This window comes from Protopterus annectens, chromosome 10.part0 (assembly GCF_019279795.1).
Source record: "Protopterus annectens isolate FY-2018-M chromosome 10.part0, PAN1.0, whole genome shotgun sequence".
Classification (NCBI taxonomy): Eukaryota; Metazoa; Chordata; order Ceratodontiformes; family Protopteridae; genus Protopterus; species Protopterus annectens.
Genome location: NC_056744.1, coordinates 1,022,528,889 through 1,022,554,471, shown reverse-complemented (window position 1 = coordinate 1,022,554,471; position 25,583 = coordinate 1,022,528,889). Strand labels below are relative to the sequence as shown.

General features: G+C 40.5%; 1 protein-coding gene across 2 annotated transcripts in view; it reads right to left on the bottom strand.

Annotated features, from left to right (window-relative positions):
* The window catches only part of LOC122813461 (E3 ubiquitin-protein ligase HECTD3-like), an 833,769-nt gene that overhangs the window by 365,433 nt on the left and 442,753 nt on the right, over window positions 1-25,583 (bottom strand). For both annotated transcript variants that reach the window (XM_044085784.1, XM_044085783.1), the window contains exon 9: window positions 5,778-5,859. In XM_044085784.1, the coding sequence (XP_043941719.1) occupies window positions 5,778-5,859 (82 nt within the window). The remainder of the gene's footprint in view (window positions 1-5,777; window positions 5,860-25,583) is intronic.

Below are 25,583 nucleotides of genomic sequence, written 5' to 3'. Positions count from 1 at the left end.
AAGGCTGTAGTTGAAGAGTGCCTCAAGTGGCCCTGATAGGTCAGTTTAGACTGTTCAGGAGACAACCAGGGATATTGTCGGGACCCATGGGGGCAGTGTTCTTGGCTTTAGCAGATGCTGCCAGCAGCTGGTTCCTGCTAATAACTAGGGGGAATATGTTGGAAGAGGATTTCAGCTGGTGGAACTTGGGGGAGTGGATGGTGAAGTTAGAACTGAATGTATCAGCCAGTTGATTTGCTATGTCACTCTGATCAGTGTAGGTAGTACCATTCACCTCCAGGTCAGCACATTGTTGTGTGCTACCTCTAAGGTTCTGGACGTAGTTGAAGAAGGCCTTCTGATTGTCCTCAGCCTGTGAGGCTATCCTGACCTCATAGCTGACCATGCTGGACTTAAGTAGAAATCTTAATTTCTTGTTTAGTTGTATAAGGGAGCACTTGTCTTTAAGGGAGTTGCCATTCCTGATTTTTGGCCATGAGTTTTCTTCTATTATTATATACCCTGTTTAAGTGAGGATTCCACCAGTAGAGTTTATTTTTAGTGTTTGTTTTGGGTTTATTTTTGGTAGGTACAGCAGCCTCTATGTAACCATTCACATATTTGTATAATTCTGGGAATAATTCTGCATAAGGAGCTGTGGTCTCAGGGTTCAGGGCAGCCTTGAATTTTGACCAACGGTCACTTAATAGCATGTAGTTTGCCTCTGAATAGTTCCTAATTGTTCCTGGTTTAGCTGGATTTTCTGGATTGATTTTTATCTGAAATGAGACCACTTTGTAATCTGACATCACCAGTGAGGATATGGCATGGTGGGGGTGGGGTGGCTACAACACTCTGCCATGTTGCTGAGTACCAGATTTAGTATGTTTGATCCTCTGGTTGCAGCATGCACTGCCTATTCCAGGGTATTTGTGGTAATAAAGTCCAGGAAGCATTGTGCCTTTGAGTTTGAGACAGTGTACTTTTCCCAGTCTATAGAGGGGTAGTTAAAGTTTAGTTGGATGGTAAACATATATACTAGGTTAAGGTAAGAGTCGTGAGATTTTACGGGCATAGATGGTGACCTGTAGCAAGCAATGACATGGTGAGCGCCTTTACCTATTGTGACTTCCATGTGGATATGTTCCAGGATATCACTCTGTTTAACCAAGCTGTAGGCATGTTTGTTGCTAACATAGATCAAAAAAACTCCACCTTTGCCCCCAGTCTGTGCTGTTGTTGGTCTAAATGTGTGGAAGGTACTGTAACCTTGCACTTCTGGAGTACTTTCTACAGCTTTAAAACAATTTCCATTTTCTCTGAAAACTTTCCATAGAAACCATTGCAGCACACTATTCCCAGTTAATCTTTTCTGTGATTCTGGTCTCATATTTTTTGTCTTATTCACTAATAAAATAAATCAACTCCTACTATTTTGTTTTATTTTAATTTCCACTTTCCTGTTATTACTTTCTTAGCTACTTGCATTAATAAGAAAATATTAACTGTTTCTACCTTATTATTCCAGCAACGTTAACTGCGATCTGTATTTGACAGCCCCTTTGATATTATTTATAGCATTTATTTAGGTTTCCTGTTAAGTAAACAAAGACTTAATATAGCGAACGCTGTTTAATTGACGGCTAAATGTCGAAACGACAAAATCCCGAAGACACGGAACAGTGAAAAATCACTGGGCCATTTTCGGGACTTTGCCATTTCCTCCACTGTGGTGCGATCTCAAAATTGGTATATTTAAGTAGGGGTGTGTGGGCACAGCCCCCCACATCGGGGTGGGGATGGGGTGCAAAGCCCCTCACTTTATTTTGTGTTTGTTTTTTTTTTTTGTGGACCAGTGATTTTTTTTCCCTGGGGAAAAAAAATTGCTGTTCCGTTTGTTCAGAATTTTGGGTTTTCGTTTTTCTGGGGCAATTATACAGCGTTCGCTATTTTAAGCATTCCCTGTTATAATATAAACCCTTTATTTAAATACCTTCAATCTTGAGCATAACCAAAATATATACTCTAACCTCTTTTTCATTACATGTTACTTCTATATTAAGAAATGTCTGTCTTAAACAATGTGGTATATTCAAGTACTTATGAGAACTATCCAAGCAACACTTTTAAAACAATGTGACATAGTAGCATACTGTGGCACCTGGTATATAGTTTCCCATTCTATTGTTGTTATTGTCAGCTTCAGATTGTTCATCATTCTTAGCTTAGTTAATTTATTTTCTTTTCTCCCAGTCGAAGCAATGTTTATGTGCCCTGTTTACTAACTGTTTGGATAGCACATCAATCTACTAGCTTCCAGCAAAAGCTGTAGTATATTGGATTTCTCCTGTATGAGATCCTTTAAGTTCAGAGTTTTATTTATATGTAACCATATCTATCCTAATTCTGTCCTATAGACATCCAACATAAGACTTTAACATAGAGGTGAATTTCTATGCTGATTGCAGGACACAGCACTTAGTTTATTTTTGCAAAGACTGCTATGTATTCTAGGAAAGACGAATAGAAGTTTTAAGGAACGTATATTAGAACACCTAAGGGATATAGCAAACGTAAAAGAGACCAATGCCCTGGCAAGACATGTGCAGGAAGTAGGTACACAACATACCTTTAGTTTTATGGCATTAGAAGTTTTAGAAGAAAATGTTAGGGGTGGTGACATGAAGAACAGAGTGGAGATAGCTGAACAGAAATGGATTTTACTATTACAAGCTGAAAAGCCACCTGGATAAAACAGTGCAGTATCACTTAAACCTTTTCTGAAGGCTAGACCACTTAAACACTGAATGTATTTATTATTATTTTTGGGAGCAGAGACCTATGTGTTTATGGAATCATATGTACTCATTACTAAATTATATTTTAATTGTTTTTATCGAATGTTTTTTCATAAAGCATTCTCCTATGGAGAATTTAGTGTGTTACTTTAATAGTAAATCAGACTATTTTTATTGTTACTTGTGATTGGTCTTAATTAGGTTTAAATATGGTGACCTCATCTATTTTGTAACAGAGTCTGAAGAAGCGATCAGTGTGAGATCCCAAAAGCGCTTACTTTTTACCTTATTTCATTAAATTTGGTATATTTAAGTAGGGGGGGTGTGGGCACAGTCCCCCCACATCAGGGGTGGGGATGGGGTGCCTTCATACTCTAACTTTATCTTTCTGGACTGTCCAAGCCTCCAAATGGATTGTTCCCAACATATCTACTTACCATTTTGTTTTAGCTGTTCCCAATATGTTACCTTACTTCATCCTTGTTTCCAGTGACACAACCCCTGCACGTCTGCTATACAAATTTTACTTTCACCTATTGGCAAAACATAAATAGAGCAACCCTGCGACTCTCTTCTACTTAATAAGTGTAATCAGTGTTTCTGAGTCTTCAGCAGTTGCTGTGCATACCGCTCAACTGTACAGACTTCCACAGAATGTCCAGATTTTTGGCTCATATTTTTGGCCTTTTTCCTCATAAAATTTGTGGTTTTCTAGCAAATCAATGGGATGATATGAGGAATGAAGTCATTAAATAATGATATACGTTTGCATTTCAGACTTCAAATCCTTCAGAAAATGTATATCAAAACAAACCCTGTTACTCTAGTATTTAAAATCTGTCCCTATTTTTGGGGTTTTGTCCCCCAATTTTGTCGGGCTTTGTCCAGGTTTCTTGTGCTAAGAGGTTGAGAGGTATGTTGCTGTGTTACACACAGCAAGTCTTACCTTCTTACACTCAGACTCCCAATATATATCTATCTATCTATATATATATATATATATATATATATATATATATATGTTTTTCATATTTTGTTTATTCTTCAAGCAACAACTGTAATATAGCTAACTTTCCATTTTGTATTACATGTTCCAACTAACATAAATTACAACGTCTTAAACCGCACTTTAACAGCAGAGCTCTAGATCTGGTATTTGAAGCTCCCAATAATTCTTTAAACATTATTTTATTCTATTCTACTCTTGACTTACCGTCTTTATCGATAAAGGATCATATTCCTTACCAACTTAAAAAAATTGAAATGCTAACAACAGAAAAGACCGCAAATGCATATAATAACAAAGCCAACACAAAGAAATGCAGTTCTTGTACTCCTTGATCAAATTCCTACACAATAAGTTTTCCAGTTTCAAATATCATCTCTTAATCTACTTTCCACACAGAAAATGTTTATTGGTATATTTTATACTTTATATAACTTTAACATAAAGTAATTATTATTTTAATACTGCAGAGAACATATCATGACCCATGCAAGCCATGAAGTCATATTGTCTAAAAATAATACCAGTTATTATTTAAAACTGCAGGGATCTGTTTGAGGCAATCTATATGTTGATGCCTTGTGAAGCCAGTTATGTTTACAATGCACCAGTTCTTTAAATGTGTTGTGTGTATTAGTATTGTTACTTACAATATCGTGTATGACAGCCACATTAGTATTGTTACTTACAATATCATGTGTGACAGCCATGGTGGTGCAGCAGTAGCGTTGTCGCCTCACAGCAAGAGGTTCTCCAGTTCGATTCTTGCCTGGAGCACTTTCTGTGTGGAGTCTGCATGTCCTCCCTGTGGTCAAGTGGTGTTCAAAAGACATGTGTGAATGGGCATGCCTTTGTTAAAGGTTGGGATCGGGCTGGCACCTGGAAACCATAAAAAAAAAACCTAGTGTCAATCATTAGTGGACAGGAGTTCTACTGTGGCAACCCCTAACTGGGAAAAGCTGAAAGAAAAACAACAACTTACAATATCGTGTGTGAGTGTATTTGCCCTCTGTTCTATATAGCTATCCATTCAGAATGCAGACAATTCAGAATGTTAACACTCAGAAGGGCAATATCAGAATGCAGACAGGCCAAAATGTAGACAGTTCAGAAGTGGACAAAGGTAGACAGAGAAAAATGGATTGGAATTGGGGAAGTGAATGAGATTTTAAAATTGTTGGCAGGTAAAGTTAGAGTAAAGGTTAGGTAAGGAGACAGCTTTAGTATAGTACATATCTGTTGGTGTACCTGATCCTGTATTGTGCAGTGGTAGTGTTATGGAAGTGTTTTTTTTTCTAAGGTATGGTGCAGGGTTAGGATTAGGGTTAGCAGACATTAGTACAGTGGACAGGAGGGCTTCAACCACCAGCATCACCTTACTAATGCATGTTAACCCTAATCTTGCTCCTGCCCTTAACCCTAACCCTGAATCTTATCTTAGAAAAAAAAACTTTCTGTAACAATACCAGTATTCAGACAAACCATGTCTTACGGAATGGGTATGGTTTACATTTTTTTTTCCATTTTAGTCTATTTTTAATATAAATTGATCACAGAAATATAGTGTTGGTCTGTTTTTTCCTATTGATTTAATTTAGGTTTAGATGGGAGTTTTTGTCTATATTTTGATGTGTATATATTATGAATTGTTCATATATAGTGTGTGTGTGTGTGTGTGTATGTGTAATAGGTTCATAGATTAGTACTAGCTTAACTACCCTTATGGGCCATTTTAAGCCTAGTCAATTATCCCAAGTGAGAATCAAACCCTGTACCTTGCATCTGTAAGGTAAACACCTTAAACATTATGCTAACCTCTCTGTGGCCACTTATGTAAACTGGAAACTTCTTTATTTTTTAATGTGAATTCCCCTTAAATTCCAAATACATAAGTAATGCCTGTATCTACTTTTTATGACCATTACACAGTTGTTTTCTTATTATGGTTCCTATGAAATCATTGCCTTGATCTATCCAGTGTGTGTCGTCCTCACCTTAAGCTGAAGAAAGGTGCCTACACTGTAATTCCAGGTAGGGACAAGGTGAGTTATCAGATTATCCAGTACTGTCACAAACCTAAAACATAAAAGAAAACACAACACAAAATTAAGTGAAATCCTCCAAAGGTAAATTGTCTAAATGTGGACTTTCTGCTTACAAAACAATATTAATGGAGTGATGCAATAAATCTTTCTAAACTACAGAATGCAAACTATTATTTTCACACTATTGACAATGTATCCTTTATCTTACCTTAATTTTCTCATTAAAAATCAACACAGTAATAATGTTGTCTCTTCTAATATTAAGGCAAGTACAGTTTCAACAGAAATAGTAAATTGACATTAAACTGGTGTTCTTTAGGATAAACTGATGTAAAGTTTCATCTTCTATTTCAAATAATAATTGTTCCATATGATATCCTTGATATACATTCACATCTACAGTTTCACAAAAGAAGTGTTCTTTAGGATAAACTGACATAAGCACTCAGGTCACTCCAGAGCAAGTACAAATATGACTCTGTCATTGTTCATGTTGGTGTGAATGACCTGAGACGTACCTCCCTGGACTACATGAAGAGACATGGAAGAGCACTCTGATCATGTAGCCCAGGCTTGTATGACCCTGACTGTGAGTAGCATTCTGCCCTCACCAAGAATGATACCTCAGTATAAAGAAAAAATGATCAATTTCAACAACTGGCTAAGCTTCTGGTGTCATTCAAAGGGGATCCAGTGTCTGTCAGCCTGGGACGACATGCTCGACAAGCCACATTGCTTTGCAAGAGACAGCTTGCACTTGTCACCCCTAGGCCTTCGAATACTGGCCAAAGCTCTTGCTGACCACATAGTGCCTTTTTAGGCAAGGCTCAAAAGTCAAACCCACCACTGTAAACAGCACAATTAACAAAAAACTAAGGGTTATGCTACACAACGCCAGGAGTTTAAATCTCAAAATGCATGTGCTCGAAGCACTCCTCAGTATGGAGAACATTGACATTTGTGCAGTAACTGAAACCTGGTTCAAGGCTCCAGAGAGCACCCCAGCACTACCGGGCTGCAACTCATGCCACACGTTTCATCCACAGAACATGGACCGAAACACAAAAGGAGGGGGGTGTATCCATATTCATCAAGGATACCTACACCTCCAGGTTAGTGGCGCAGCATGATACCTCTGAGATCATCCATGTGCAACTAACATCGGGCAAATCTGCAATGCAAATTGTGGCCTGCTACAGATCACCCTCCATTTCCCAGGACCACCACTCCACCTTTCTGGAGACACTGGAAAACATGAAGGTCCTACCAAACGCCCTGATACTGGGCGATTTCAATTACCCTACCATTCACTGGGAAAACTACTCGAGTACAAATTCCCATGCCCGGTGTTTCTTGGAATTCATCAACTCAAATGCCCTGGATCAGCTGGTAAACTCCCCTACCAGAGGTGAAAACATATTGGACTTGGTCATCACCAACATGGGCGGCAGGTGTTCCACACCGGAGGTCAACACGTCACTGGTTAGATCAGACTATAAACTAATCACTCTGGATGTCCACACCCCACCACCAACCCCAACTAAGGAAACCACAGTAAAAAACTTTTCTAAAGCAAATTTCACCTTACTTAAGACAGAGGTGGTAAGTTTCACTGCCCCCCATGCTAAAGGATATTGCTGCCTAAGATGCAGAAACCTTTACAAATGCACTCTATGAGTACCTACAAGGATGCATGGATTGTGCCATGTTACCATCCCTAACAAAACCAAGACTCACTACTCTAAGAGAAGGAAACCAGTTTGGTGGACCCCTGCAATAAACAGGCTATACAATAGAAGGAGGAAACTAGTTCAGAAAAAAAGCAAATCCCAAGAAGGAAAGACATCCCTGATCAGTATCAGTAAGAAACTAAGGTCCCTCATAAAATCATCCAAGGCTAACTTCGAAAGAAAAATAGCCAAGAATTCAAAAGATAACCACAAAGCCTTCTTTAGGTATGTTAAGAATCTAAGTGGCAACTCGCAGATATGCACTGAACTAGTGCAAAATAGCCCAAAATATACTGAACCTACTGATATTGCCAACATCCTGGCAGATAGATTCAGTGCAAACTTCACCCCCCTCTCACCTCCAAAAAGGCCCACAACAATACCAGAAAAGTGTAGTGTCCCAAAAATCACAGATGCACAGGAAAACAGCCCTTTAAAAAGCCAAAAACACAGCATCAATGGGACCAGATGGTGTCCCAGGCTGCATCTTGCACGAACTACAGAACGCACTAACCCCCCATCTAAACACGCTGTTCAACCTCAGCCTCTCCACATGCTATGTGCCCATAGAATGGCGCACAGCAACAGTGTATCACTCTCCACAAAGGATGGCCACAACTGACCCTGGTAACTATCGCCCCATAAGCCTGACTAGCCTGGCCTGCAAGGCTATGGAGTGCATCATCATGGAACTCATTAACAAAGACATTGGGAGCCTCTAAACACTTGACCCGATCCAGTTTGCCTTTGTTAAGGGCAGATCATGCCTACTAAACCTGGTTGACTTCTTCGAGACAGTCACCAAGGCCATAGATGAGGGAAAGGTGGTTCACACAGCTTTCAACACCATTCCCCACTCGGGTTGTTGTTATTGTTTTTCTTTCGGCTTTTCCCGGTTAGGGGTCAAAACAGCGGAACTCTGGTCTGCTAATGATTGGCAGTAGATTTTTTATGGGTGCCGAGGTCCCAGCTCGATGCCCAACCTCCAACAAAGGCACGCCCATTCTATGCATGTCTTTCGAACGCCAATCAACTGCGGGGAGGACATGCAGACTCCACACAGAAGGCATTCCAGCCGAGAATCGAATGGGAGAACCTCTTGCTGTGAGGCAACAATGCTACTGCTGTAATAAGAGATCTGGGGACCCAGGTAGATAGTAATCTCTCCTTTGATAATCATATTGCCAAAGTAGTTAGGAAATCCTTCTATGTGGCCCATCTAATTACTAAAGGGTTCGCATCTAGAAATAAAGAGGTTATAGTGCCCCTCTACTCGTCACTCATTAGACCAATCATAGAGTACAATGCCCCATTTGGGATGTACCTCACAATACACTTCCAACAGCTGGAAAGACCACAAAAGTACCTCACTAAGAGGATTACTGGTCTCAAACATATGTCCTATGCAGCCCGACTGAAAAAACTCCGGCTGTACTTAGTGGCATATCGCTTACTCAGAGGTGATCTGTGCCTGACTTACAAAGCCATGTCCAACTAAGAATTGATGGACATGCTCCACCTAAAGAAATCCAAGTCACTGCAAGCCATGTGCTCTAGTGAGCTAAATCTCACCACAACAATAAATAGAACATGCTGGAGGGATAGATTCCTGTCACAGAGACTCCCCATGCTTTGGAGCAAAATTCCAAATTACATCAGGCAGACCCCCCTCACTAACACTCTTCAAGAGAGACCTTGATGAGTGGATGGGTAACAGAAAATACATGCCTGGGATCACTTCATTGGTGCTGCTTGACAGAGGATCAGTTAATTAATCAGTGGGGCAGCGAAAGCTGACACACTCTGGCTAGGCTTATAAATGCCCTCGGGCAGATAGCCTAGTGCCTACTTATGAACATATGAACCCATAAATTAAGTGTATAAAATCCTTCTCCCATATGAGCACTGCTGTAATTTTAATTTAGTATCCCCCCATAGTCATACGGTGTTTGCTGCTTACTATTACTTTCTCTGGCTTTTTTGATGACTTTAGTACTGTTATATCTTAGTGCACAAATTTATTTAAAGAAAAGACTTTGTTTAACTTGGTGCAACTTATTTGTCTCATCCCAGTTTATATTTCGGCCCCACAAGGGCGACACCAAGTTCCCTGGCTATACAGCAGTCATGCAACCTGCTGCAGTAAATTGTAAAGCTCATGTTTTGAGCCAACATGTAAAAAGAACAGACTAGTATTCATGGGATGCTGTATGTGTTCCATTTGTAAATCCGCCAGTGTCTGTGTGGTACAGTTCCTTTAGTCTTACCACAGACACTGGCATTAACTCAATACAAACAAAATATTTTCTGTCACTTTCTTCAACAGTTTATCCCCAAAGAAAACAAAATATCAGCTGCAACTCCTGCATGCAGGACATTACAGGATCAGCAATGGATTTCCCAACATCTTCCCAGACACAGCTCAAGATACCTAGTAGAATGCAGGCTAAAAGAAGCTGTGGGATGGTATGTTACAATTGTATATCTGTGCATTGTGTCTTTACCTTGTTTAGGCTGAAGTTCATAACTGCATGGATTACTGCCTATATTTCCTTGGTGTGTGCGCATTTTGTGTTTGTGTGTCTGTGTGTGAGTGCATATATTTGTAAGATTGTGTGTGGAGGCAGTGGTTTGTTAGTCAGGGTCATTATTATGAGCAAAAGGCATTGAACTTTGGAATATAGGGAATGCTTGAAAGATATTTGAACCAAATGTCAATGATGATGTAAATGTCATGTCCTCCAATGTCAAGAAAGCATCCAGACTGCACACTTACCGCATACATTTCTGCCATTAAGGAGAGATGCTCTGACATTTTTTGACATTTAAATATCAATTTACGATGTCCATCACTTTTACATTGTCTACTAAATGACACACACACATGCCCACATACACACACACACACACACACACACACACACACACACACACACACACACACACACACACACCTCCTCTCATACAGACACAAACCAAATCCCTTTTGATTGGAACTAGCTATGTATTCAGTTATTGAAGCCAGTTATTATCTTTTATTATTTGGTGCCATTTTAGGTGAGGGCATTATTGTACTGCACCTCCCTCAAACTGGAATGACCAATGATGTACACCCCTACATGGAATACAATGAGGTCAAAATCATTCTTAATGCTGTATAACCTTTTTATTGTCCTTGACATTTTCCTAATTTTTACCACGTGTGTGTGTGTGTGTGTGTGTGTGTGTGTGTGTGTGTGTGTGTTTGTGTGCACGCCAGCTGTAAGGGTCTACAGATTTTGCCATGGTGTTTGCCTCATGTTGCCTTGTAAATTGTCAGCTGACTGTTTATGTGCTGAGTTACTGGTGTGTGACTACATGTATGAGGCTCTATATTACCATGCTGCAGGTTAGCTGATAGGCATTTACAAGATTCAGTATATGCTTTACATGGCTAAAGTATTGGTGTCATTCAAAGGGGATCCAGTGTCTGTCAGCCTGGGATGACATGCTCGACAAGCCACGTTGCTTCACTAGGGACGGCTTGCACCTGTCACCCCTGGGCTTCTGAATACTGGCTAAGGCTCTTGCCACCCCCATAGTGCCTTTTTTAGGCAAGGCTCAAAAGACAAACCCACCTCCATAGACAACACAAGGAAAAAAAAAACTAAGGGTAATGCTGCTCAACGCCAGAAGTCTAAACCTCAAGATGCATGCACTCGAGGCTCTCCTCAGTATGGAGAATATCGATATCTGTGCAGTAACAGAAACCTGGTTCAAGGCTCCCGAGAGCACCCCAGCACTACCAGGTTATACCTCATACCATGCTTTTCGGCCCCAAAACTTGGACAAACCACAAAAGGAGGGGGAGTATCCATATTCATCAAAGATACCCACACCTCCAGGTTAGTGGCACTGCACGAAGCATCGGAGACCATCCATGTGCAACTAACAGTGGGCAAAACTGCCTTTCAGTTTGTAGCCTGCTACAGACCACACTCCCAATCTCAGGAACCCCACTCGGCTTTCCTGAGAACACTGGAGAATATGAAGGTCTCTCCAAACACCATTATATTGGGTGACTTCAACTTCCCAAACATTGACTGGGAAAACTACTCAAGCCCCAACACCCTCGCCCAACGGTTCCTAGAATTTATAAACTCAAATGCTATGGAACAACAGGTCACCACTTCCACAAGAGGGGAAAACATATTGGACCTGGTCATCACCAACATGGGGACTCTATGTTCTACACCAGAGGTATACCCCTCATTGGTAAGGTCAGACCATAAATTAATCTCACTGGACATCCATATCCCATCCACACCCCCAGCCAAGGAAACCACGGTGAAGAACTTCTCAAAAGCAAACTTCACACTTCTCAAAACCGAGGTGGAATCCTTCAAAGCCCCCAGGCCAGTGGAAAATACGGCCCAAACCACAGAATCCTTTACAAACGCATTCTATGGATACCTACAGGAATGCATGGATCGTACTATCCCAAATAAAACCAAGACTCACTCCTCCAAAGGCAGGAGACCTGTCTGGTGGACCCCGGCCATAAATAAGCTATACAACAGAAGGAGGAAGCTACTACATGATAGAGCAAAATCCCAAAAAGGGAAGGCATCTTTGATCAGTACTAGCAAGAAACTACGATCCCTCATAAAATCATCTAAGGCCAGCTTCAAAAGAAAAATTGCACAATACACTAAAGATAATCACAAGGCCTTCTTTAGTTATGTCAGGAACCTGGGTGGCAACTCCCAGATATGCTCTGAGTTAGTGCAAAATGACAAAAAATACACTGAACCCACAGACATTGCCAACATCCTGGCAGACAGGTTCAGTGCAAACTTCTCCCCCCCTTCCCCCCCAAAAGAGCAAATGTCTATCCCAACAGAGTGTAACCTCCCTGACATCACAGATGCACAGGTGAGAGCTGCCCTCTCCAAAGCAAAAAACACAGCATCAATGGGACCGGATGGTGTCCCAGGCTGCGTCTTACATGAGCTCCAAGAAGAACTGAATCCTCACATAAAGTCACTGTTCAATCTCAGCCTTACTACAAGATATGTACCCAAGGAATGGTGTATAGCAACAGTGGTCCCGCTCCACAAAGGTGGTGCCACAATGGACCCCGGAAACTATCGCCCTATAAGCCTGACTAGCCTGGACTGCAAAGCTTTGGAGTGTATCATCATGGAACTCATAAACAAAGACACTGGGAGCCTCCAGACACTGGATCCTACCCAATTCAGCTTTGTTAAGGGAAGATCTTGCCTCTTGAACCTGGTCAACTTCTTTGAAACAGTTACCAAGGCCATAGATGAAGGGAAGTTAGTCCACACAGCCTACCTGGATCTTGCAAAAGCCTTCGACACAATACTCCACTCGGGCATCATAAATAAGCTCACCAGATTAAATATCAACCCCTATGTCATAATATGGGTTGCAAACTGTCTCAGGGATAGAACCCACATGGTCAGAATTGCAGGTGCCATGTCACACTCTAAACCAGTTACAAGTGGCATCCCACAAGACTCAGTCCTGGGACCTCTCTTGTTTGGTATATATTTCTCTGAGGTACAGGCTAACATGGGAGGACTATGGCTGACCAAGTTCACAGATGACTGCAAACTGGGTGCCATAATCGACTCTCCGGCTGACACAAGCATCCTCCAAAAGGGTCTCACAGAGATGGATAACTGGTGCCAGAGCCATGGCCTAAAGCTAAATGCCAAAAAGTGCATAGTCATCCCTTTTGGGAAAAACAAAGTGCCCACAAATTATCACATAGGTGGTAATCCATTAAGTACGGAAGAAGTAATTAGGGACTTGGGGACCCAAGTAGATAGTAATCTCTCCTTTGACAATCACGTTGCCAAAGTGGTTAGAAAGACTTTCTATATAGCCCACCTTATCACGAAAGGGTTCACATCTAGATCAAGAGAGGTCATTGTGCCCCTCTACTCATCAATCATTAGGCCCATAATTGAATACAATGCCCCATTTGGGATGTACCTTACCCGACACCTGCAGCAACTGGAAAGACCCCAAAAGTACCTCACCAAGAGGATCAAGGGACTCAAACAGATGCTCTATGCAGTTCGGCTAAAGAAACTCCAGCTCTACTCAGTTGCTTACTGCCTACTCAGAGGCAATCTGTGCTGACGTATAAAGCCATGTCCAACCCAGAATTAATGGACATGCTCCACCTCAGGAAATCCAAATCCCTTAGAGCTACATGCTCCAAGGACTTAAACCTCAGCATAGAATTAAATAGGATATGCTGGAGGGACAGATTCATATCCCAGAGGCTCCTCTCACTCTGGAACAAAATCCCAATCCATGTTAGGCAGAGCCCCTCACTGACCCTCTTTAAGAGAAATCTTGACGAGTGGATGGGAGATCATAAGTTTACCCCGGGGATCTCATCTGTGTCCCTGCTAGACAGAGGCACAGTAAACTAACCTTAAAAGGGCTATCTTCTGTGACCTACTATACAGAGGCACAGTCTACTAATCTAAAAGGGTGGTGAAAGCCAAACACACTCTGGCTAGGCTTATAAATGCCCTAGGGCAGATAGCCTAGTATCAACCTATGAACCTATGAACCTTTAAGAGATGTTGAATGCTTACCATCATCCAAATATACTGAGACTTTCACTCCAGGTATTTGATATGCTTATATCATTTGTATACAGAAACATTTTTCATGTTTGGTAGTTGGTATTAATCATCAGGAAGCAATCTTTAACAAGATCGGAGAAGACAGACTTGTGTAGTGCTTGAATCATTCTAATCCTCTAGGTAACTATATATACATGGTGCTGGTGTGGATATCAAAATAAATTGATTTGGCTTTTACAGCCTTCAGTGGCCTCTGGCTTGATAAGAAAATTAGCCTGGTGGTAGTTAGGAATATTTAACCAATCCCTACCAATGTGTGCAAACCAGTATAACCAGACTCCACTGGTTTGTAATTCTCATGGATAAACTAAGCACCTTTTTACCTGCTTATGTAAGTATGAGCAGCTGTCCATTACACATTACAGGTCACCAAATGTTCTTATTTAAGTGCCTTTAGAACTTTCATTTCCTAACTGGCACACTATTAGGTAACCATGTAGAATGTCAAATAGTATATCAGGGCACTGCTGACATGTTCCATTACTGAACTGTGAAGGCAGTCACAGAAGCTATGAATAAACTAATGTAAAAGTATGAACATGTGCAAACTCATACTTTGGGGAATGGGCACTTGTCAAAGCAGATGGGCACATGGCTGTCTATGTGTGTGGGAAAGGGTGTCTTGGTGGGCATTATTGATAGTTGACTTGGTAGAAATCTGTGTTTACAGGAAGAATATTAGTGCATGGTGGTGTTATAGTCTTATGTACCTACAGCATGACTATGGGGGGAAAATACTAATGTGTGGAGGAAAGGAGGCTCTGCCTTAACAAAGACATGGTTTGTCCTCAGTTGTTTATTGTCTGGGTAACTAGCAGCTGCCCTGATGATGTTTACAGATAGTACACGACTCTTTGTCAGATGAAGCAAATGTAACCTACTTAATGTATAATTTTTAAGTTTTTAAAATGAACAACATAAGTAATATTCTGTACAAAAAGGTAAGTTGCTCTTTGCAGAGTGCCTTTTGTTAACTAAAGCATAAAATCCTTTGTTTGAAACAGCTGAAACAGACAGTTATTATAGAACCAAGGAAAACCAGCATACTAAACTTAACATCAACTATAGCAATCTTTACACCAAAGCAAACCAGAGCTGGAAGTTCTAAGCCAAGATCTCTATATCCAACAATAATTAGAACAGTATTCTGCTCTATCGGCAGCTTCCATGGTAGAAAAAATGGTAGCCACTCTTAAATGAAGGACTAATATATCTGCCTATCTATGTATCTATCTATCTCTCTATCTATCTATCTATCTATCTATCTATCTATCTATCTATCTATCTATCTATCTACCTGCTTGTACATATCCATCCATCCATCCATCCATCCATCCATCCATCCATCCATCCACAACCCTTTATCCCATTTTTGAACATGGAGTTGGGGTGTCACATCAATGTGTGTACATACATAACACACATAAACATAAACACACACACACACACACACACACACACACACACACACACACACACACACACACATACATATATATAGGTTCATAGGTACGTACTAGGCTATCGGCTCTGGGGCCTATACAAGCCCAGCCAAAAAGGTACCCTGGCTTTTGCCACCTAAGAAAATTATTTTCCTGTGCCACTGTCGAGCAGAGCCACAGAAGTGATCCCCGGGGTGAATTTCATATTTCCCATCCAATCAACAAGATTTTTCTTGAAGAGTGCTAATGAGGAGCTTTGTTTGATATAGATAGGTAGTTTATTCCAGAGTATGGGAAGTCTCTGAGACAGGAATCTATCCCTCCGGCATGTTCTGTTTATTGTGGTGACAAGGTTTAGGGTCCTAGAGCGTGTAGGTCGGAGGGATTGGGATTTCTTTAAGTGGAGCATGTCCAGCAGCTCTGGGTTTGACATAGCTTTGTATGTTAGGCAGAGATCACCTCTGAGTAGGCGATATGCGACAGAGTAAAGCTGGAGTTTTTTGAGATGGTCTGCGTAGGGCAATTGTTTGAGGCTGGTAATCCTCTTTGTGAGGTATTTCTGCAGCCTTTCCAGTTGTTGTAGATGTCTTGTGAGGTACATACCAAAAGGAGCATTGCACTCTGTAAAGGGTCTAATGAGTGATGAGTAGAGGAGAACAATGACCTCACCTTTTTTTTTCTAGATGAGAAACCTTTTGTGATGAGGTGTGCCACGTACAAGGATTTCCTGACTACTGTGGCAATGCGATTATCAAAGGAAAGACTACTGTCCACCTGTGTCCCAAGGTCTCTTATCACACTTTTGGTGTTAAGTATACTACCACCTATGTTGTAGTTCATGGGTACAGAGTTTTTACCAAAGGGGATGACAGTGCACTTTTTGGCATTGAGCATGAGCCCATGGCTTTTATATATATATATATATATATATATATATATATATATATATATATATATATATACACATATGATTATCAAAGGAGAGACTACTGTCCACCTGTGTCCCAAGGTCTCTTATCACACTTTCGGTGTTAAGTATACTACCGCCTATGTTGTAGTTCATGGGTACAGAGTTTTTACCAATGGGGATGACAATGCACTTTTTGGCACTGAGCTTGAGGCCATTGCAAACTCTTAGACTGCATAATCCCCAGGAAAAGGGAACTGCATGCCTATCAATCAAACTATGTTGAGAATAAAGAGTATGATTTAGCTTCAAATCAATCACTACTGGGGGAACTCAGTAGATATATATATATATATATATATATATATATGGTTCCCTATCAGAAGCCTGAAACACTATAAGCTTGAAAATCAAAATCCTGAAACCAAAAGCCTGAAAATTCAAAATCCCAAAAACCCAAAATCCTGAAACTCAAAATCCTGAAAACACAAATAATGCTAATATGTCACTATAAAGACACTAATATCTACCAACTGACCCTGACCCTAACCCTAAGGTCCGTCACTATTGCATACTCACCTGACCCGCGGGCTAACCCTAACTCACTTAAACCCTAACCCCAATATTTGTCACTATTGCATACATGCCTAACCTAAGCCCTAACCTTAACTCACTTAAACCGCTAACCCTAACATAAAACCAACAAGACACTTACCTGAACCAAACGCATGACCTAACACCACAGGGCTAACAATAGCAAAGCCACAATGACGTCAGTATGTCCATTTTGTGTTTTCAGGATTTTGAGTTTCAGGATTTTGGGTTTTCGGGATTTTGAATTTTCAGGCTTTTGGTTTCAGGATTTTGATTTTCAAGCTTATAGTGTTTCAGGCTTCTGATAGGGAACCATATATATATATATATATATATATATATATATATATATATATATATATATATATATATACAGTGGATATAAAAAGTTTACACATCCCTGTTAAAATGCCAGATTTTTGTAATATAAAAAATGAGACCACAATAAATCATTTCAAAACTTTTCCCACCTTTAATGTCACCTATATACCTGTACAATTCAATTGAAAAGCAAACAAATCTGTTAGGGGAAAAAATATAAAAAATAAAAAATCTGCAATAAGCTAGTTGCATAAGTGTGCACACCCCTAAACTAATACTTTGTTGAAGCACCTTTTGATTTAATTACAGGGCCTCCAGGTTAACGACAGATGAAAACAATTTTGAAAATGAATGCTATGTTTTGAGGAATCAGTTCACCTCTGGGGTATATTCCCTCAGTGGCAGATGAATATGTGAAGAAAGTTTTGAGAAAACAGAAATAAAATATTTGCCAGTAACATTAGGGTCATTAAGATAGTAGAAGGCAAAATGATAGAACATAATCTAAGAATGTGTTTAGATACATCTGTTGATAATATCGCAGCAAGACAAAATTTATTCAACTGTAAAAAACTTAGAATCCAAATCATTGGAAAAGTAACAGAATAAAATGTTGTTGGCATACAACAGATATTCCAGGAGTATAAGTGAAGTAAAATTTAACAAATAAGAGCAGCGACTTGGGTCATGTGTTCAGCTTGCACATTTATTGCTAATAGTACATATTTTGTTGATCATTCTATAGGAAGAACATATGGTTATAATAGTGATTATAATTGTAATACTGAATGTGTTCTTTATGTAGCAACTTGTCTGACCTGTAATTAATTATTACTTCTATGTGGGAAGACAGAAAATGTTATAGCAGCAAACAAAGGGCAAAGTTAATTTGATTAAAAGATGTAAAGAATAAAACAACCAAATAAAGAGAGGCTTCAGCAGCAGCTGAGCTTGCTCAGAGCTCTGAATGGATGATGGGAACAGAATATTGAGATCAGCAGCACAAGAAGCCCACAGGGGAAGGCCGATCACACCATAGATATTTTCTCTGCCTCAATTCCTGCTACTATCTCTTCTGATTGGTATAGGACTTAGGCCAAAGTCATCAGGACTTTAGATAGTGTTGGCATCTCTTTAAGCCTTAACTTTATTCCCCCCAGGTGGCTAACATAATTATCTACATTTCCATGGATCATACTACACATTCCCCATGTGCATGCGTCCAGCCACACATGAACTGATGGTAACTGTCACCAGTTTGGTAACACCAAGATCACATTGCTCTGTTCTGCTATGCTCAGTGCTAAGTAAACTTATGCATGCATGGTAGTAAGTCAGCTGGAGCCCCCACCACCACCACCACCACCACCAAGACTGGTGGGCTACTCAGTCTCATCTGCCTGCATTTCCACTGCCTGAGCTGTTAATCAAACCCAGGTTTTCTGGATTTTGGTTACAGCTTTATCTTTTTAAAACACAGATCCAGGCACATCTCCTAGTATATGATCACCTTCAGGGACTGCTGTCAAGGTAGCACCTACATTAAAATCACTCACCGGGAGTTCATGAAAGGGGCCCACCAGTCATCAAGGTAGAGGCAGCATTTGGAAATATTTTCCCTGCAATGCTTTTGACACTGTGGTTATCACTTTGGAAAATGCTCTGTGAAATACGGGCCCAGATGGTAGTACTGAAAGTACTGCCTGCCCAAAGGGAACCAGAAATGCTCCACACCATGTAGAAATTTTGGGCACATCTCTTATCTTCTCTTCATCCACAGATAGGGTTGCCAGCTTTCTTTGTGGCTAAAACCGGACTAATACGTATGACATCAGAGGAGGAAGACATGAGGAGAGAGTTGGATTACATACAGAACTTTTTTCAAGAAAGGGACTATCCTGTAGAGACTATAGTGAATATTAAGCATGAAGTCCTGAAAGGGTGGAAAGAGAAGTATATACCTTTAATATTAAGTGAGCAAGGGAATGAAAACATTACCCAAATGGTGTTAAGTGGGCTAGAAGAAACAAAAGACGTAGGGGATGTATATATGATATTGACTTACAATCAAGATACTAAGGGTATCAAAAATATAATATACAGAAATTGGACTTTGTTTTCATCTATGCCCAACAGTAGTAAAATATTTTCTAAGAGGTTAAAATTTGGGTATAAGAAAAATAGGAACCTAAAGGAAATATCTGAGATGGAACAAGTAGTTAGAACTAAAAGGAAGGTAGGTACATACAAATGTGGTAGATGTCCATAATGTCCATTTGTGTATAACCAAGGGGGACTGGATATAGAGCATATCAACATGACATTCTACCCAAAGGATTACTATAATTGTCAGTCAAAGGGAATAGTGCATTTGGCTGAATGTAAATGTGGCTCATATTATGTAGGAAAGACAGAGAGGAGTTTGAAACAAAGAATATATAAGCACATATATGACATTAACAGGAGGAGAGAAACCAATGCACTTTATAGACACACTGTAGTTTGTCCACGAGCAGATTTTAAATTTAGGGTTATTGAACAGGTTTTAAGAAGTGAAAGAGGTGGAGATTGGGAAGAGCAACTGGAGTTAAGGGAACTTATTTGGCAATTACAGTTGGATGCTTGCAACCCAGCAGGTTTAAATGACCATATTTCACTTATGCCAGCACTTAAAATAAGAGCCAAGAAATATTAAATATTAAATATATGTATTAAGTATATATATAATGGTTAAAGCAAGTAATGAATTTTAGTACAGTATGAAAATTATTGATTTGATTTAATGTATTTATAACATAAACTACTGTGTAGAAGTGTTTAATTATATATACATATATACTTTTTTAAAATATGTGATAATATATTTAAATGTATAAAAAGTGGTAAGATAGTGTGTTTATTTATGTAAAGAAAATAAGAGCTGTAGTTTTGGGTAGTTGTATTCCTTTAATTAGGAATTTATTAATTAGGTGTTGGGTCTATTTAAACTAAGGGTGGGAACTCTGAAAATGACTCTGATGATGTTTCCGTGATAGGAAATGAAAGCGCTAAGTCCGTTTTTTTATATTGTGTAAAGTCAGTCTGTTTTTTAAGCTGTACAAATAAATTACTAAAGTTTTTACTGAGCTTCGTTTATTGAGGAAACCTCCTTTGGGCTTGTAATTCAACTGAAATGTTTGGTGGAGTTAGCAGTTTCAGACATGTTAGGTTAAATGCTTGTCTGCATGCTTCATATTTACATTCAGCACCACCAAACCAATAAAATAATGACAATGATTTCTTTTCTCACTTCGAACTGCTACATACGTAGCTAGGACAAGTCGAACCACAACTTTTTCCTGCGACAAAAAAGATAATATTCCTCACGAGTATTACACAGCCACACACTTCAGAAAACAGACCCTGCTTGCTTTCAGAAAAAAACGAAGCTGCTTACAGGCTTTATGACATAAAAAGTAGTTTGCTTACCATGGGTGGATGACTCTGATAGCAGGCTTAGTGTTGATAGGAAACCCGCATACTTTTTAAAATTCACGTTTACATCTGATCATGATGCACGCACACGCATGAGTCCTCCATTGGGTCCTAAAACATTACAAGTCTTGCAGGTTGTAGCTGTAAAAGCCACCTCCCCCTCGCTCTATGGTTCTATGGCCTATGCAAAAGGATAAAAATCGTCTCAATGTTTACCCCACAAGGTGTCCCTAATTTTGGCTCATTCAAAACCCCGACTTCACATGTCCGGTTTTGAATGAAAATTGTAACCGGACAATTTGTCAGAAAACCAGACAGCTGGCAACCCTATCCACAGACATAGGGAATGGCACAGGCTTCAGTCTTTGCTTCTCAAGGGCAAACTCAGTACAAGAGAGGTTCTAGAAAACCATTTGTTCAATGGCCATACCTCAAGGAGGACTAGACTTTTACCCATTCTCTGAGATTCAGTCCTTCTGCTGATTCTCCCACTTAAGTTTGGGGCTGTGCAATGGATCTTCCTGCTTCACTTTGTGCTACCTGCTCTCAAATACCATAATACATGTACAGCAAAGCAGGGCAGGGGGGTTTAGGAAAGAAAGGATGCAAGCTACTCTCTGCGCTTTAGTGCTTTTGGTAACTCTTTGAAGTAAGGGACTATGCAACTAACCCTGCTGCCACTCTCAGCACAAGCAGCTCCACACTACCATTGTGCATCAAGGTAGGCCAGAAGCTTTTGTCTCTAACATCACTGAGTGGCAGCTTTGAAAGTGTAGCACTTATGACAGTGCTTGACATCTTGGACCCCCTCAAGATAATACTGGCAGTCCTGGTTCAGGTTTTAACTGGTACTGTAATGACTAAACTGATATCTACTAGAATTCTGGTTAAACATCACAAGTAACTTTTACAGATGGAAGCAAACGTCTCGATTCAAACTTTGTGATCAGCAAAAAAGAACTGGTGGGCTTATGTTTTACACATGTTTAAGTCACACCACAAGATGGAGTGGTGCTGAGAAGATGTAGCCCCCAAACACTGGATCAACTGACAAAAGCTGCCAAATAACGACTGGAGAAAAGGATGCACCAAACTGTAAGATCCATTAAAGAGGGTCTGAATGTTAGATCACTAATCCTTGTCCCTATGCATCAGTCAGCTACATCCAACATTTTTCATAATTGTACTGAGTATCACAAAATAATAAAATAAATATTTTAATAAAATAATTATAGACTACGTGACATTTCAAAAACTGTGCTGTGATTTTAGCAGACATAGCTGGTAGAGTGAAGGGTGTAGCTTCCCTGAGTACAAGCTGTTAAGTGGTGAGATTAGCAATGCCATTCAGGATGAAGTGTTGTGCCAGCATTCACTCATTTAAACTGTTGTTTAAGAGAATGAATATGTGTCTGTTAGTGGCTGGCTGGCTTTATTAATGTAGCAAGGACTCATCTAATATGCTTTGCTACACTACAGTTCAAATGAGCAAAGGAACTTCTCTTTTTTTTGCCCTTAATCTATTTTTTGTCCATCAACTGTGGGTTGCAATTCTGGGGGATACTCAAGATAGCAATCGCTCTGGATTTCAGACCTCTTATCAAAGTCAGAAAACATTTCTGAATTCCTCTAGATTTTGCCATAAGTGAAACATTACAAGCACTGGGTTGTGAGTCTCTTTGTTTCAGTGTGTGTGTGTGTGTGTGTGTGTGTGTGTGTGTGTGTGTGTGTGTGTGTGTGTGTGTGTGCATGTGTACATATAACACACACACATATATATGCAAGATTAGTTATTTTGACTTAATCACACTTTAGTGAATCACAAATGATTGTACAAATTTAACTAAAAACTCATTTCATAAAATCACATTTGACTGAAAAAGTTTATTATACCAAACACCCAGTATCAACTTACATTTCTGCAGGGAGACAACCCCCCCCCCCTGCAACAGCCATAGGGGGGTTGCCCCCAACATCCCTCTTACTTAAATATAGTTATTCTACAGATGCACAATACATGAGGAAAAACAATTCAGTGAATTACTGCTTCTTTATTTCACAATTTTCAGTCAATCATGACTCAAAAACACAAATACATGTGAGAGATGCAACTATATAGCCAAACAGGGAGTATTGCTACTTCTTGAGTACTGAAGTTGACTGGCTGAGAAACCTACTTAAAATAAGGAAACCACAGAACTATCACAACTGCAAAACAAACACATAAACACACAAAAACATACACAGAGGCACTGATCAAAAATCTACCAAAACTACAGAGGCCTCCAAAGCAGACACCCAAGCAACTGCCACCTCAAGACATAAGACATGCAACACAGTTCTCAAAGCCAGTGTGCTAAAGTGCCACAGTCACAGCCCTAAGGCCAACACTTGTTATAGGTGACACTTGTTAGGGTAGACTCCATAGTCAGACACACTGACGTCCCACTCACCAGACTGAACAAGGAAAAGATCACAGTAAGCTGCATGTCAGGCGCTAGAATCCGCCACATAACACAAGCACTCAGGTCACTCCACAGCAAGTACAAGTATGACTCAGTCATTGTCCATGCCGGTGTGAACGACCTGAGACGTACCTCCCTGGATTACATGAAAAGAGACATAGAGGAGCTCTCAGATTATGTAGCCCAGGCCGGTATGACCCTGACCCTGAGCAGTATCCTACCCTCATCAAGAATGATGCCACAATACAGAGACAAAATGATCAGTTTTAATAATTGGCTTAATTACTGGTGTCATTCTAAGGGGATCCAATGTCTGTCTGCCTGGGATGACATGCTTGACAAGCCACGCTGCTTCGCAAGGGACAGCTTGCACCTGTCACCCCTGGGCTTCCGGATATTGGTAAAGGCTCTTGCCACCCCCATAGTGCCTTTTTTAGGCAAGGCTCAAATGATAAACCTACCGCCCTAGAAAACAAAAATGGAGAAAAACTAAGGGTAATACTGCTCAATGCCAGAAGTCTAAACCTCAAGATGCACGCCCTCGAAGCCCTCCTCAGTATGGAGAACATCGTTGTCTGTGCTGTGACTGAAACCTGGTTCAAGGCTCCTGAGAGCACCCCAGCACTATCAGGTTATACCTCATATCATGCGTTACGGCCCCAAAATCCGGACCGAACCACAAAAGGAGGGGGAGTATCCATATTCATAAAGGATACCCACACCTCCAGGGTAGTGGCAATGCACGAAGCATCGGAGACCATCCAGGTGCAATTAACCATAGGTAAAACTGCCCTACAGTTTGTAACATGCTACAGACCACCTTCTCAAACTCAGGAAACCCACACAGCCTTCCTGAAGACACTGGAGAGTATGAATGTCTCTCCAAACACCATCATATTGGGTGACTTCAACTACCCAAACATAGACTGGGAACATTACTCAAGCCCCAACACCCTAGCCCAAAGGTTCCTTGAGTTCATAAACTCAAATGCTATGGAACAACTAGTCACCATTCCCACAAGAGGAGAAAATATACTAGACCTGATCATCACAAACATGGGGACAAAATGCTCCACACCGAAGTATATCCCTCATTGGTGAGATCAGACCATAAATTAATCTCACTGGAGATCCACATCCCGCCCCCCCCCCCAGCAAAAAAGACCACAGTGAAGAACTTCTCAAAAGCAAACTTCACACTTCTTAAGACTGGAGTGGTATCCTTCAAGGCCCCCGAGCCAGTGGAAACCACAACCCACGCTGCTGAAACCCTTACAAATGCCTTCTACGAGCACCTCCAGGAATGTATGGATCAAGCAATCCCTAATAAAATCAAGACCCTTTCCACCAAAGGCAGGCGCCCAGTCTGGTGGACCCCAGCCATAAACAAACTCTACAATAAGAGGAGAAAGCTACTACATGACAGAGCAAAATCCCTAAAAGGGAAGGCATCTCTGATCAATACTAGCAAAAACTACGATCACTCATAAAATCATCCAAGGCCAACTTTGAGAGAAAAATCGCTAATGACACAAAAGACAATCATAAAGCCTTCTTTAGCTATGTTAGAAACCTGGGTGGAAACTCCCAGATATGCTCAGAATTAGTCCAAAATGATAAAAAACCACTGAACCCACAGACATTGCCAACATACTGGCAGACAGGTTCAGTGCAAATTTCTCCTCCTCCCCCCAAAAGGAGAAATATCTATCCCACCAGAGTCTAGCCTCCCAAACATCTCAGATGCCCAGGTGAGAGCTGCTCTCTAAAGCAAAAACGCAGCAGCAGTGGGAGCGGACGGTGTCCCTGGCTGTGTGCTACACAAACTCAATGAGCAACTAAACCCACACATAAGGCTGCTGTTTAATCTTAGCCTTACTACAGGATACGTACCCAAAGAATGGCGTGCAACTGTGGTCCCACTCCACAAAGGCGGTGCTTCTAAGGACCATGGAAATTACCGCACCATAAGCTTGACGAGCCTTGTCTGCAAAGCTATGGAGAGGATCATAATGGAACTCATAAATAAAGACATTGGGGACCTACAGACACTGGATCCTACCCAATTTGGCTTTGTCAAGGGCAGATCCTGCCTCTTGAACTTGGTCGACTTTTTCAAACAGTCACTAAGGCCATTGCTGCGGGTAAGGC